The 16560-nt window shown below is 40.9% G+C and overlaps 1 protein-coding gene across 2 annotated transcripts in view; it reads right to left on the reverse strand.

Moving 5' to 3' along the window:
* The window catches only part of SPPL3 (signal peptide peptidase like 3), a 71200-nt gene that overhangs the window by 33114 nt on the left and 21526 nt on the right, over positions 1-16560 (reverse strand). For both annotated transcript variants that reach the window (XM_053927922.2, XM_024566726.4), the window contains exon 2: positions 4564-4641. In XM_053927922.2, the coding sequence (XP_053783897.1) occupies positions 4564-4641 (78 nt within the window). The remainder of the gene's footprint in view (positions 1-4563; positions 4642-16560) is intronic.

A 16560-nucleotide genomic window follows, 5' to 3' on the forward strand; every position in this document is an offset into this window, starting at 1 on the left:
TTTACATATCAATTACCTCCCATAGTTACCTTAGCAAATATCAAGTATACAGTACATCATTAACAACTATAGTCACCATGCTGTACATTAGGTACCCAGAACTTACTACTCTTATGACTGAAAGTTTGTACCCTCCCCTTTACTCCTACGAGCCAGCCTTTGTTAACCACTATTCTATTTTCTGTTACTACAAGGTGGACTTGGGGCCCTGGTCAGTGTGGCTCAGTTGGCTGGAGTGTCGTCCCGTAATGGAAAGGCTGCAGGTCTGATTTCCAGTCAGGGCACATACCTAGGTGGCCACTTCGATTCCTGGTCCAAGCACAGAAGGCAACCAATCGATGCTTCTCTCTCGCATCAGTGTTTGTCTCCTTTCCTACCTCTCTCTCAAAAAGCAATTACAAATGTTCTCGGGTAAGGATAAGAAAGAAAGAAAAGAAAAGAGGGTGGACTTGGGGCAGAGGGGCTGGGGACCATGCTAGGATAGCTTGAACCGTGTGTCATTTCTCAGGGTCACTGTCCTTTTTTGTCTGATGAGGCCTGTCTTGCGAATCATTGTTTTCAGGTGGGGTGGTAAATCCAGTTGCTATTACTCCATCTCCCCTCCCCCCCAATTCAAGTGTCTTGCCAATAACAAGCTGCTTGAGAAATTTAAGACCAGCCTCACATTGTAATTCCTGGGCCTCACCAAAAAGGCCCCCTTTTAAGTCTTTCACTTTTCCTTCCAGGTACTGTTCTCTCCCTCTTTCAATGCTTTCCTGTCAAACTCTTTGGGGACTTACTGCTAAGATGAGTAATTATGCTGTGTTCCTCCGAGCAACTGGGAAGATCAAGGAGAGACGGGGGTCAGCTTTGAGTAATACAGGATGCCTAGAAAGCTCAGCTAAGGGGTGGCAAACATAAGGGCTCCTAAATCAAGGATTTGTTTGGTTTTTAGAACCTAGTTTTACTTGATACAGTTTTCCCCTCTGTACTTGAAATGTGAAGGCCTGGTGGGAAATAAGTAGACCACTTCACAAATCTTTTATGTGATATTTTATGATCTACTTCTCTTATGGAGCTTTCTAGCTCAAAAATGGCACCACCTTCGGGTCTAGTGTAGGCCGTAAACCTTGAGTCACCCTCGACTCTTCTTACTCATACATACTACATCCATTACATCAGCAATCTCGTCCTAAGTCTACCAATACCTCATTCCACCACTGTTAGCCTAGTTAAAGCCATCATTCCTTGTCTGTACTAGGGCAACAGTCTCTCCCAGGTTTCCCTACTGCACCTTTCCTTTGACCCAACAATCTATTTCCCATCAGAACCCAGAACACTCTGTCTAAAACACAAACCAGATGATGTCACCCCCTGCTCTCAACTCTCCGTTGAAGGCCGACTTTTCCAACAGTACAGGAACGTTGTCCAGGATGGACCATGTGTGAGGCCTTAAAACACGTCTCAACAAATTCAAAAGGACTGAAATCATAGAAGGTATGCATCTGACTACAATGAAATTGAATTAGGTTGTTGAAATTCAACAGAATTTTGAAATACCTTAGAATATTAAGAAAGTAAGCAACACACATAAAAAACCTGTGTGTCAAAAGAAAAAAATCACTAGATAATTTTTAAAATATCTTGAATTGAATGAAATTAAAATATAAAATTTGTGGAATGCAGGTAAAGCAGTACTTAAGAAAATTTGCTCTTTTAAATGCCTATGTTTAAAAAGAAGACAAGTTTCAAATCAATTAACTTGAGCTTCTACCTTAAGGAACTGGAAAAAGAGGCATAAACTAAACCCAAAGCAATCAGAAGAAAGGAAATAATAAAGATGAGTGCAATTCAAAAACACAAAACAAACAAACAAAAAATCAATGAAACCAGAAATTGTACCAAGTAGTAAAACAAAGTAGTAATAAACAAAGCAGGAAAAAAACAACAACGAAAAGTCTTCCCAGCCCTGGCTGGTGTGGCTTAGTGGGTTGAGCACCGGCCTGTGGACTGAAAGCTTGCTGGATCGACTCCCAGTCAGGGCACATGCCTGGGCTGCAGGCCAGGTCCCCAGTTGTGGGCATGTAAGAGACAACTGACGGATGTTTCTCTCACACATCAATGTCTCTCTCCCTCTCTGTCTCCCTCCTCTCTCTCTAAAAATAAATTAAATGTTAAAAAAAAAACAACCAAATACTTCCAAGACTTTAGATGGCTTCACTGTTGAGTTCTTCAGATATGCATATTTAAAGACAAAATACCACAATTTTAATATAATCTTTTTCAGAAAACAGAAGAGGAAGAAACACAAACGTATTCAATGAGGGCAATTTCAATGCATAATTAAAGGCATCATGACTTCCTTTTTTGCAGAAAACACATTACTGAAGTAGAGAAGACATAAGGTGCTGGCCCGAGGCCCTAACCGCTGGGTTCCAATCCAGACCTCCCTACCAGTGAGCTGTGTAATCTTTATCAAGTTACCACATCTTGCTGAACTTCAGTTTCCTCATTTGTAAAATAAGGAAGTTCATCAGAGAAATCTTTTCCATTAATATAATTCTTTGGTACACTTACAGCATAAAATTTTGTTTAAAACCTGCATCATCCTAGATTGGTATAACCTACCTGTAAAACAGTATGACAACATCCAGTACAGCCAGTTTATACTCTCTTAAGTCTTGGATATTTAACTTATATAATTCAACCAAATGCAAAAGAACACATAAAAAGATGATCACCTTAACAACCCATATGTCCAGCAAGAGTGAAATAAGATAGTAATACAAAGAAATATCAAATTACTAAAAATTAGTATACTGATGATTGTGGAAAATGTTTTTGTTAGGTGAAAATAACCAGATATAAATGATTTAAACTGTGAAAATGTAGGCAGCATGTAAGTATATGCCAAACAAACAGTCACGTGTACTGATGAAAGTACAAACAACATCATTCAGTTGTAATGTGGGTGAGGTGCTGCAGGAACTTAACTCTTGTTTACATCAATTTAGCCTACAATAAAACTGGCTTCATTATACTTCATTAAGTCAGTTCACTTAAAGTTGCAGAACCTGTTGATGACATTAAATGAGGATTTACTGTAGTATTAGGGCTATGAGTCTAAAGATTTTTTAAATTACCAAGTCTTGCCCTGATCGGGTGTGGCTCAGGTGGTTGGAGCATCATCCCACACACCAAAAGGTTGTGGGTTCCATTCCCGTCAGGGCGCACACCTAGGTTGCTAGTTCGGTCCCCAGTCAGAGTGCATACAGGAGGCAACTGATCAATGTTTCTTTCTCTCACTTTTTTTCTTTCTCTCTCCCCTTCTCTTGCCCTCCCTCCCTCAAATCAATAAACATATTGCCGAAAAAGGATTGAAAAAAATAAATAAAATTACTAAGTCTTTTGAAATGTTGGCGCAGTATGTATGCAAAGAGGAAAAATTAGAAACTTGTCCAAAAGACAGCAACACAAAATATCAAGATTATGTGATAAGGTTCTAAGTGGCTCTGGCTTAATTACTACTTCCTAAGAGTCATTATGAATCTAGGGCTCTCAATGCAAGTCTCAATGATTACAACTTCTATCAGTTGATGCTGGAATCACCAACAGTATTGCACTTGTTCTAATCAGTGTTGAGATAAAGCCTGTGATTCTGCTAAGTACCCATTTGATTGCAGATATAATACTGCACAGTTCAAAATCCTTATGCCATTTCATTTATCACCATTATTCCCTTTCAAGTTCTCAATTTAAAATTTCTCATGTGGCCTTCATTTCTAAATGCATCAGCCACAAAACTATTTGAGTTATACAATCACTAAAGTTTCTTTCAAGAAAGGATAGTGAAAAAAGGGGGGAAGTGCCTAGCTCCCTATTCCTGGGGCTGCCTGCCAGGACGAGGATTCAGAGGATCCAGTCTCAGCATTCCCAAGGTCAACAGAGAAAATACTTGGCAAATGCTAATGTCCATCATTCTAGTAACAGTAAGTTGAACCATAAACTATTTCTATACGTCAAAAAACCTGAGCAACTTCATACAGCTGCACCTACGCCAAGGCCTCCGTGTTACGGAAGACGCTGTGTTCCCTTCGAGAGTCACTGCAAGGAGCCTCCCCTTAACCTTCCCAATGAGTGTGCTTACGAGACTCATTATTTTCAGAACCAGCATTCAAGCAGTGCATGTTTGCATTAAAATGCCCAAGTCACCCCAGCTGGTGTGGTTCAGTGGACCGAGCGCGGGTCGATTCCCAGTCAAGGCACACACCTGGGTTGCGAGCCAGGTCCCCAGCTGGGGGCGTGTGAGAAGCAACCGATCTATGTATTTCTCACACATCGATGTCTCTCTCCCTCTCTTTCCTCCCTCCCTTCCCCCTCCCTAAAAATAAATAAATACAAATGGCCAAAGTCATATAACCAAAACCAAGAAGTGTTTTAACAGCAGCCAAATTAAAGAATAAGTATCAGAATTATCCCACTTCCCATCAAACTCATGCTTCTCTCCACAGAGCAGTATGTCTTGGTGCTGACATTTCACGAACACGTCCAAATGACGTTAGTCCCACTTTGAGAGCATCTTACCTGAAACTACCGTAGACTATCAGCAGAATGGAAATCAGAAATGTAGACACTTGACTGGAATCCACCAGGGAATAGGCCCTAGAGACACAAAAGAAAAAAAGTAAATCACATGGCAGCAAGTCCTCACGGAATTTACAGTCTAATAAGGATCCACAAACCCCGCTGTTTTTATTTCAGCTTTAATATGAAAAAGGTATAAATTAGCATTAACAAAGTAACACTGAAAATGAGATATGTTGGTTTTCACAGCTATTATTAGTTAACACTCACAGGATACTGAATGATATTAATGTAAAAATTCCATTTCTGAATGACATACAATACACACTTATAAACATCCATACCCAGTATCTACCAATTCTGTACCAATGATAAAAAGTCTGGGCGATCGAACTTTTATCAGTTTACACTTGAATGACCAATAGTATTATTTTCCTGGTTTTACTCAGTGATGCAGTAAAGGCTCTCTCTCTCCTGAATTCCATTTCCATTCTTGTAACTGTCTACTGGTTTTCTCCACCTTGGGGTCCCACAGGAAGTTCTTTGAAGTCAACAGGTCTGTTCTTCCTTTCACACCTGGTCTTCTCAAGGAATGGTATCGTGATTCCCTCAGTTGTCAAAGCCAGAAATCTGCTGCGTTCTTGACACCCTTTCTCTTACGTCCCACATTTAACAGTGAGACCTGCAACCTCCACCCCACCCACTCCCCTAATTCTCTCAATCCTACTGCCAATTCCTTAGCTCCCTTCCATGGCCTGACTATCAGAACACACTACCCATTATTGTTTGTTAGGGATTTTCCTAAATAAATTTTTGTTCATTTCAGGAGATATAACAACAAGTCAGAGTGTCTTGGCCCCTGCCTAATTTTCAAAACAAATAATAAAATTTCATTCTAAGAAATTAAAAAACAATTAACAAAAGCAAATGGATATGAGTGTGAAAAATGTTATAAAGGGGAGAAAGACAATTACAGGATACTATGAGAAAGTATATTAGGTAGATCCTAACCCAAAATTGGAGGGGTGCTTTCCTTAGGGAGGTACATGAATGAGAGAGAGAATAAATAAGACTTGGTGATTGTTTTGGGGAGGCAGGAGAGAAAGCCCAGGTTTCTGCTGAGCAGCTGGCGGATGGCTGGAGCAGGTTAAAAATTAGGTTTCAGAGGTGTAGAGACAGCTGGAGGTCACCTGTGTTGAAGACAGCTGAGAGGTCACGTATGATGGGAACTATGGTGTCTACTGAATTTAATGGGAGTCACCGGTAACCTTAGCAAAAACAGTCTTAGCGATGGGGATGGGAGTCAGACTGGCATGGGCTGCGAAGTTCAAGTTAAGGAAATGGAGACAGCTGTCTGAAGAGTGCAGGGAAGAGAATAGCCGCTGGAGGGAAATAAGGATAAGAGATGTCTTACATTTTTTTAAACATAGGAGATACTTAACCCCCTTTTTTTGCATGCTGACTGGAAATGATTCCAGTGAAGTGGGAAAGAATAATGAATGTAGAGGAGACATTTCCTTTAATCTGTCTAAAAAACAGGATAATAAAATGTCATGATAAGGTATTTTGGTCTATAATGTCATTTTTTATCTTTAGTTATTAGAGATATATATAAGTGAAATATTATGGGTGAAATATGATTTAAGGTTTGCTTTAAAATATTCTGGGAGGGAGGGGGAGTGAGGGTGAGAGCATTAAAAAAACACAAAATTGTTTTTAAGTATTGAAGCTGGAAATATAGGTACACGGGATTTCATTATAGTCTGTTTTTATTTTGAAAACTTACACAGTAAAAAGGTTGAACAAAGCAAAACCTTTTTTCACAGCAAAGTGTCTGAGACGGTGAAGTAATTAAAAGCACGAGCGGAAAGAGACTTGACTTTGGGTGGTGAGCACACAGTGCAATACACAGATGACGTACTGCAGAGCTGTACGCGTGAAACCCGTATAATTTTATTAACCAATGTCACCCCGATAAACTCAATGACAATTTTAAAAAAATAACGTATCCACAGACGAATAAAGGACAGTGTGTAGATGATGTAGACAGGGCTTACCCACCAAGAGATACCTCAGACAGTACATTTCATGTATTAGGAAAATTGATCCAATCGACTTATATTTTTCTTGCTTTGACATAGTCTTTGCACGTATCTTTCTAAAATCTGAAAACAAATGACCTCTGTTTAGCAGAAACATTTTTCTCAATTAAAAAACAAATTAACTGGGGGCCCTGGCCGGCGGCTCAGTTTAGTTGGAGGGCCGTCGTACACCAAGAGGCTGTGGGTCCGACCCCTGGTCAGGGCACGGACGGGGAGGCGACTGATCACTGGTGTTTCTCTCTCACACTTCCCCCCTTTCCCTACTCTCTCTCTCAAATCAATGAAAACATACCCTCAGATGAGGATGAAAAAAAACCGGGGGGGAGGCCACACAGTCACATGGCACAAAAATCTGAAGTGTGTGAAGGGTTACACACTGAGAACTCCCACCGTGCCCCACCCTCTTCAGATCACCACTTCTAGTAGTTTCTGTAGAGCCTCTGAGCAAACGCGCAGTGAGGACAGCATTTCCCGCCACTCTCACGGCAAAGGCAGAGCATTAAATACACAGCTCAGTAGTCCCCCAACCCTGCCTTTTACAACGCAGCCTAGACATGTGCCTGTATATCAATACGTGGAAAAACTTTTTTCTTTAAACATTTGCATAATATTCCATGGTGTGGACACACCATGGTTTTTTAAAAAAAACACATCTCTTAGATGGATACTGGGGGTGTTTCCAGAAATTCCGTAACAAACAATTCTGTAATAAAGAGACTTGTAAATTCACCTGCACTGCACACACGGAATTACATGTCTCTGTAGAATTACGTTCCTCAAAACTGAGATTGCTGGACTGAGGAGGGAACGCACTGGCGGTGTGGCAGGCGGGCCGGCCAGGTTACGTCATTTCAAGCTCTCACCAGCAGTGGGTCGAGCTCCCGTTTTCCAAAGTCTGTCAACAGTGAGCTCCGTCCAACCTTTGAATTTTCTACCAATGTGACAGATGAAAATTGGTATCTCAATATGGTTTTCATTTGCATTAATTAATTTTCTGATGTAATTTAAAAATTAAAATTAATTAAAGATTGAGCAGCTTTTCATATGATTAAGGGCTAGTAGGCATTTTGAAAAGCAATTAAAATTTTTTTCCAGACTCCAGAGCTATAAAAACATAAGCAGCTTGTTTCCCCCCGAGGAACCCTGGCTGGCGTTTTACTTGAATGACCTGGCTTTTCTGTACCCTTTGCATTCTGGCGTACAGTGTCATTACCTCCCCAAATTCGGTGTCTTAAGGTCTAGCACTAGAGTGTCTTCTTCACTGAAAAGACTCTGGAGACCCGTGGCTTCAGCCTTCTCAAGGTCCGGGAAGAGTTTCTGTGAAAGCCGCTCGTCGTCCTTCGTACATCCTGTGCGTGTTAGTCTCCGCGGTGCCCTTCGTGTCACTGCCTCTCTTGGGTTTGCTTTTCAAGGTGAGGGCCTGACTGTGTGCCAAACACCTCATGAAGAGGCTGACCAGGGCCGCCAGGTCTCGCCACCGCCACATCCTGGCAGTAAGCACGCTCCCCTGCAGAACTAAATGCGTGCTTTCAGAAGACAATGCTCTGACGTTCATAGTTTCTTCTGGACTGAACAGGTGTTTCTGGCTTTATTTTCCAAGTAAATCGATACAAGAAAACCAGGTTAAAGCTGACTCCTAATGCAAACTGTATGAAGTATCGCATAATTAGAAGTTAAACTTATTTTATGGTATTATTTGGATTTCCACATATTTTCAACTCTAGCTACCATTACAGAAGTTTTACCAAAAAAGCCTCAACAAAAAAAATTTCCTAGAAAATACAGAACGTGGATTAAAATTAATTTTAATTTAAATCGCTATCAATTTTCATTTTTTAAAAAATTCCAAAAGTAATTTAAGTTCATGATAAAAATTCAAATAACAGTAACTACATAAAGCAAAAGTACAAGTGCCTCCTCTCTCTGCACTCCCACTTCCTAGGTGCAGACACTGTTCACAATCGGGTACATGCACGCTACCACGTGAATCGTGTGTACAGAATGTACACCCTAAAAAATGGAAACACACCTTTCTTCTGTAACTTGCTCTTTTTAAAAACTTAACTAAGTATTAGGAGCTATTCTCTTCTACTGCCTTACCTTATTGGCCTTTTTCTATAAAATTAAGACATGAGCCCTGGCTGGTGTGGCTCAGTGGATTGAGTGCTGGCCTGTGAACCAAAGTGTTGCCGGTTCTAATCCCAGTCTAGCGCACATGCCTGGGGTGCAGGCCAGGTGCCCAGTAGCGGGTGTGTGAGAGGCAACACTTTGATGTTTTCTCTCCCTCCCTTACCCTCCCTCCTTCAAATAAATTTAATTAAAAAAAAAATTAAGACATGGAAGACTTGACAATATAGAATGCACTTTTTTATATACAGAGAGATCTTCTAGGTTCAATGAACAAAACTTGAACATGAACATTGTCTAGTAATTCTCATGTCTGTATTAGTAATAGCAGTATCTACCAATGTCTCACACTTTTTCATCAAACTTAAACCTTCTGAATTAAGAGGGTGGATTGTTGGTGTCTAACTTCAATAGAAACAAATGGATTTAGAGAGGACAGAACAGTCCTATTGTCTTTGTATCAAAGGCGAACTATGGGATCCCACAGGCCAAGACAGCGAGCGTCCCGTGCTGCTGAACATTCAGAGCTCCCGTGAAAACAACAGTAGAAAGAACTGCACCTTGTACTTTGGCAGATGCACTCTAACAACCCCCTTCTAGCCAACAGGAGTTAGAAAAACACTGACATTGTACATAATACTACATTTTAAATGTGTGTAAAAATTATTTTTGGAAAATAACATCTGCTTAACAAATGTGAACTTATTAGTACATTTTGTTACTAACATCAAACGGGTTAGACTATTTTGCTATCCTAAAACAACTTTACAATGTAATTTTTCTTTGAGAAAAATTTACCAGGGAACTTTCTGCCACTTAAAATTCTCTCTGTTTAGGAACTTATTGGCATAGATGCCTCGTATTTTATGAATCACTTAAGTCGATTTCATTAGAGGTTGCCCGTGTCAAGTTAAAGTAGAAGTACATACACTTTACTACTAAGTCTTTAGAAAGCCCTGGAAACAGAAGGAACTATTCCTTGTAAGCTGATGATAAGCCTAGGATGTACTTAGAAACACTAGTGTTCTCTCTCACATTATTTGTGTTAATTAGCCAATAAATAATCTGCTGGGTCATACTGTGTATTAATCAACAGAAAGATAATTACAAAAATAGCAAAGGTCAAATTTGAACGGAACATGAATTCAAACGAACTACAGAGCTATGCTGTCCAGCCACTAGTCCCATGTGCCTATTTAAATTAAATAAAATTAAAAATTCAGCTCCTCAACCGCATTAGTTGAATTTCAGGTGTCCCACAGCTGGTGGCTGCTGCGCTGAGGACCAGATAAAGAACGTCTCCATCACTGCATAAGTTCTAGTGACCGCACTGACACACGTGCAGACAGCAGACCCCCAAACAACACAGGTCTGAACTATGCATGTCCACCTGAACACAGGTGTTTTTCAGTAAATGTACAGTGGACTGTATCCAGGGGTTGCAAATCTGTAGATTCCACTAACCACAGATCACAGAGAGCACACAGTCTCAGCCACGGCTGGGAACCCCCATGTATTGTTGTACGTACGCACTGATGTTCGCTACTGCGTATAAGGGACTTATCATCTGTGGACTTTGGCATCTGCAGGGGGTCCTGGAACCAATCCCCTGCGGATGCTGAGGAACGACGGAAACCACACGTGACTTTTCTACTGCACGCTTGGTGCGGGGAAGGAATTGGCCCCCCTAGGCACTGTGTAGAGCTCAGGTCAACTGTAGATAGATACCCACGTTGTATTTAAAAAACTGGAGTGCTGGCCCTGACTGGTGTGGTTCACTGGGTTGGGCATCATCCCGCAAACTGAAAGGTCAAAGGTTGCCAGTTAGATTTCCAGCCAGCACACGTCTGGGTTGCAGGCCAGATCCCTGGTTAGGGGCATGCGAGAGGCAATTGATGGATGTTTCTCTCCCTCTCTTCACCTCTCTCTAAAAATAAGTAAATGAAGGAAAAAAATAAACTGGAGTGCTGGGATTTTACTGGTGCCAATAGCAACAATATCTAACATTTTACCGAACATTTAACTTTTACCACCATTCTACAAGGTTAAGTCCTACATGTCCACAATCCCTTATCCAAAAATTTACCTTAAGGATAAATGTGTTTACGAATTCAACATTTTTTTGCATTTAACAAAGAAAAACACCTCATTTGGGTCTGGAGCAGTACTTTATAATCACATATTAATATTTCTGTAGTGAAGCATATGAATAATCATACTAGGGAAGACAAATGAAGGTTATAAATATCCTCATACAGTTTATGTCAGGTCTTCTTCCAAATGAAGAGAAGAAAGAAACACTCTGAGTTTGGAGAACTGCAGACTTGTGTGGCCATCGCCATGCCTGAGACGAGGGGTCAGGTACAGTTCGAACAGAGGCAGCCTGACTCCAGAGTCTCCCAAAATAACTTCATCAGCTGCCCCAAACTGGGTAACAGACTTGCAGTCCGGAGGCTCCACTTCCTATCTTTAATTATACTCTGCCTCGCCGGTTGATTTTCCCTGGGCAAGCCTGTCCATCTTTCTGCTCCATGGAGAATTCTCTGTTGGCCTAGATGAACATGGAGGCCCAACTATTATTTTAAGATTCTAGGTTTTTACATTGCGTTTTTCTTAAAAAAAAAAAAAAAAAAGACATTACCAGAAATATCCTTTCACAAATAACTGTCTTTCATTCAGCTGATGACTGGCACGTCATTATCACCGACAAAGATGACACTGTTCCCAGGCTACTGAAAATGCAATTAATTTCCTTCTTTTAATCACCCGATATTGACAGACTTATAAGTGATTTATGTAAAACCTATACTGGACCTGCAGAAATAGATAAGGGTCAGTCACTATAGGGGTATAGTCTCTGCTTGATTTAACAACCCAGGTAAATTTTTTTTTAAGATTTTATTTATTTTTAGAGAGAGGGGAAGGGAGGGAGAGAAACATCAGTGTACTAGAAAAACATCAATCAGTTGGGTCTCACACGCCCCCAACTGGGGACCTGGCTCACAACCCAGGCAAGTGCGCTGACTGGGAATCAAACCGGTGACCTTTCAGTTTGCAGCCTGGCACTCAATCCACTGAGCCACATCAGCCAGGGCATCCATGGGGACATTTAAAAAAAAAATTGGCCATTCCTAGGGCCCAACCCACAAGCTCTTTCTTTTCTCTACAAGCCCATAAAAATAAGCATACCGCTGTTTCAAAAATGTCTAAAAGGTTTTTACTGCTAATAATGATGGTGAAGAAGGCCCGGCCCATACCTCTCTCTATTCTTCAGTTTGCCCACACAAACAACTGAGGATTCGTCAACACTTTCGAAGTAAACAGAGATCCTAGCATTTTACTACAGACTGGGCTCTGGGCTCTGGGGTAAAACTAGAGGAAGGTAGGCAGGAAGGGAAAGGTATTCCAAGAAAAAGGGTGGATAGTCTGGCTGGTTTTAGAAAATCAAAGCCCAGATCTTAGTCATTGCACAGCCTCCCCCTCTCCTACACTCCTGACTCAAATCATCAACAGAAATGTGTCTCTTTCAGGCTCTCTCACTGAGGTGTGTGTTTCCAGGTATTCTAAGTGCACATTAAAAAAGAGAATGACACTACACTCTGAAGTAAAGGAATTCTTACTAAAATGCAAAAAGAAACTAAATACATGCATCTGAGACCATACCAAAATCAGGTTAGCCAAATGTACTAAAACAGACTTGAAGACTTTACTAAGTGACGTATGAGCACAGGTCACCAGTTCAGCCGGAACACTGTATACGGTCATTACAAAAAGCACTAATTCTTTAACTACTGGGTTGGCTGAACAGTCTGTTTAGTTTTTTTCCATAAAGTAAAAGACGCATTTTTCCTTTTCACCAATAACTACTGATTTGGATATTTTGAGTATGTCGGTTCTCTCCCCCGTGGTATAACGTTGATTGTTCTCGATGTCTTGACTTGATCGCTATCAACTTCAACTGGTCTACCTGACCATGGAGCATCGTCCAGACAGACATCTCCAGTATGGAACTTCACAAGCCACTTTCGACACGTTTGGTCAGTCACAGTACCTTCTCCATACACCGCACAAACCTCTTTTTGCATTTCAGTTGCATTTTTACCTTTTTTGAAATAATAGAGGCATAATATACCAAAATACTTTCTTCCATCTTCAATATTAAAATGGCCACACAAAAATTCAGCAATTTTGATGTGTTTTTTTTAATGCATGCTGATATGACAGCTGTCACAATACAATCTAACAAAATGGTTTCAAATGACATTAAAGACAACTAAGTACTACTAGAGCCATCTCATGTAAAAAACCAAACGAACTTTTTTGCCAACCCGATACTTTCCCCGAAGCTTTAATAGAACAAAGACAAAGCTACCAGAAATTTCTCACATATATAACACTATTGATTCTACACCCTAAGATTCTTAGAACCATACTGGATTTTAGTAACTGCTCTAAAATCAAATATCTATTTCTAGCTGCTTTACCAGCAAGTGCTTATAACACATATCCTGCTAAAAATCATGCCAAACCGAGACACAGAGCGCACTGTTCTATAATGTGTTCCGTGTGTCAGCCTTCCAGCTACACAATGACAGCATTCTCGTCCACCCCACAAACCAGGCAACTGCTATTCCCGCACTGCACAGACGTTGCCCTAGACCCGCACTTTGTAAACTTTTTGGTCTTGAGACCACTCACAACCTTAAAATAGAAGACTTCTAAGAGCTTTTGTTCCTTTGGGTTAGAGGTACGATATTTATCTTACTAGAAATCAAAGTATCCACAAATTCATTTAAACATAACAAAACCATTGCATATGAACATAAGTAACAATTTAAAAAGAAACTAGCTGTTTTCCAAAACACAAAAGAATTTACTAAGATGAGGAGTGTTCCTTCACTTTTTTGTAAACCTCTTTAACTTCTGGCTTAAATAGAATATAGCCCAATTCTCATTATCTGCTTCTGTGTTCAATCTGCTGCCATACACTGTTCTGGTTGAACTCTACACGGAAAGGGGCAGGGGGAAGGATCAGCCTTCCACAAATGGGCAGGTGGCAAAGAGAGGGGATTTTAGTAACCTTTTCTTTTTTTTCTCCTTACCAGAGGACATGCTTATTGATTTTAGAGAGGGGAAGGGAGGGAGAAAGAGAGGGAGAGAAACATCGATCAGTTGTTCTTGTACATGCTCCGACTGGGAACTGAACCTACAAACCAGGCATGTGTCCTGACCGGGAATTGAACCGGCAACCTTCAGCTCTGTGGAATGACATCCAACCAACTGAGCCACACTGGTCAGGGCTTAAACTCGTTTTTAAAAAGACAGGCCAAAGCTCAAGGGCAATGTGATTAAAAATATTTTTTCACAAATTTTTCATTGTTAAATCCAAAATAATAAAGTTTTATTGAAGTAACAATGGAAAATTTATACTACAATCAAGCCAACTACTTATTTAGGTTGAAAAAAAGACTGTCATACACTGAAAAGGAAGTTGTCAGAAAAGTCCCCAATTCAGTGAACTAATTTGCTATAAAAAAGACCTGAAATCTTCAAAAGTAATATTTTGAGGGTTGTAAAATATTAAATTGCATCTATTTATTGAGGAATCTTAAAGGAGTTTGGTTTGTGAGAGGGAAAGAGAGTATGAAGGGGAGAAAAATCCAAGAGGAATACAAGTCACAATCTTAACCCTCTGGGAAGAGGGCACAGGTCCACAGAATAGCATCAGTAGAACCAGGTCTCTCTCGTTTCAACAGAATTAGAGAGAGGGTAACTGAAAGATTATGTTGTTCAGTGAGTAGGTTAAAATATGGTGGACCAGGATTCTAGGTTTGTCTGTAGGATTTTATCTGCTGTAGTTTTAATCTCATCTAGAACACTATACTTTTATTAGTGGAGTAAAATCATAAAAATGACACAATATTTTTGAAAAATCAATCAGGTAAACCTACTCCGTGGAGATGGAAGGTGCGAAAGAGACTGGACTCATGGAGATCAAACAGTATTCCTACAGGCAGGAGGTGATAAAGCCTAGCTAATAAGAAATGGAAACAGAGGCGTTAATAGTTATTAACTACATTTTGGAAGAAAAACCAATGACAACTCATGACACACTGGGCAAAGGAAATGAAGGAGGGACAAGAATCAAAATTTCGATGAATATGGTAAAAGCTGACCTGAGCACCTAGCCTGCTAACAGTGGGGGGCACCCGACGGGGCACCAAAATCCCAACTCAGGTACCTCATATACGCAGCAGAGGCAGCTGGGTGTCACATCCCAAGGCAGAAACCTCTGAACACAGACCACCGCCACCGAGTAGACCAATGCTCACCTCATCAGCCCGCCCCAAAGCACCAGCAGTCAGCAACATCCAGGCACTGCACGTCCCTGAAGATGGAACTGAGATGCTCTGCTGTCTCGAATGGAAAAGCCCCCCCATCTTACAGAGCCAGGGCTCTATGCTGGCACGGCTCCCTCCTTTGACAGTGAAGATAGGAGGGTGCGCAGTCGAACCCCACACTGTTGTCTCTGTCCATGGGTCATGGGCTGGGCAGAGGAGGGAAAGGGGGGGAAACTGGGACAACTGTAATAGAATAACAATAAAATGTTTTTAAAAATAAATAAAATCTTTACTAAAAAAAAAAAAAAAGGGTACATTTCCACACACAGCATTTGATCTCTGGGTTCATTTTTCCTGAACAGCTGAGCGCTTAAAGCTGAGGAAGCTACTATGGATTCCCACTGAAAGCTTTTTCCTCTGAAGGGAGAGCCAGTCCTGTTTCCTACTGCAGCACTGTCACCTAGAAACCAAAATTCTCAGCTGACATAACATTTCAGGGCTGGTCTAATTCCTAGGAAACTACCTCAGCACAGATCAAAACAAAAATCATTAAGCAGCACTTGCCTTCATACCACCAACCTTCTGAAATCTCAAATTGTAAATTTCTAAAAGTAGTTATAGCTGCTTAATTTAATTAACCATTTTATATATGTAGAGTGCTGTGTTACGTGCTTTAAGCAAATTAGCTCATTTAATACTCAAAATAACCGTGACAAAGTTATCATTATCGCTATTCCTTTTTTTTTTTAAAAGATTTTATTTATTTATTTTCAGAGAGAGGGGGAAAGAGGGATAGAGGGAGAGAAACATCAATGTGTCGTTGCCTCTTGTGCACCCCCCACTGGGGACCTGGCCCACAACCCAGGCATGTGTCCTGACTGGGAATTGAACCAGCGACCCTTTGGTTTGCAGGCTGGAGCTCAATACACTGAGCTACACCAGCCAGGGCGCTATTCCTATTTTATATGTATGAAGTTAGTATTTATGATAACGTTAATAGAAACAGGAGATAGTATACCTTATGAAGAAGCAAGCACCAAGTACCTAAAATTTGGTTTGAGTGACAAATCCGTAGGCAGTATACTAAGGTGTGTGACATCTAATTAATCCCCAGAGGATTATGAGGAGGAAAACACAGGCTTCCTGAATTCAGCAGGTTATCAGATACAGACTCAAGGGCAGTGCGCGCGCACACACACACACACACACACACACACACACTTACTTTTTCCCATCAGCACCGCAGACAAACAAGTGCGACTCTGCCGTGGATAGCTCTTCAGCACACACACTTCCTTCCTCTGCTGGCAGAACCCTGACTTGGACCGGGCCTATTCCCAGCTCTAGCTTATCCCAAATCCTGACCAAAGATGAGCACCCGATCCAAGGCAGACCATTCAGGACCAGTAACATCTGACTAGGACTTC

The sequence above is a fragment of the Desmodus rotundus genome, chromosome 7 (assembly GCF_022682495.2).
Source record: "Desmodus rotundus isolate HL8 chromosome 7, HLdesRot8A.1, whole genome shotgun sequence".
NCBI lineage: Eukaryota > Metazoa > Chordata > Mammalia > Chiroptera > Phyllostomidae > Desmodus > Desmodus rotundus.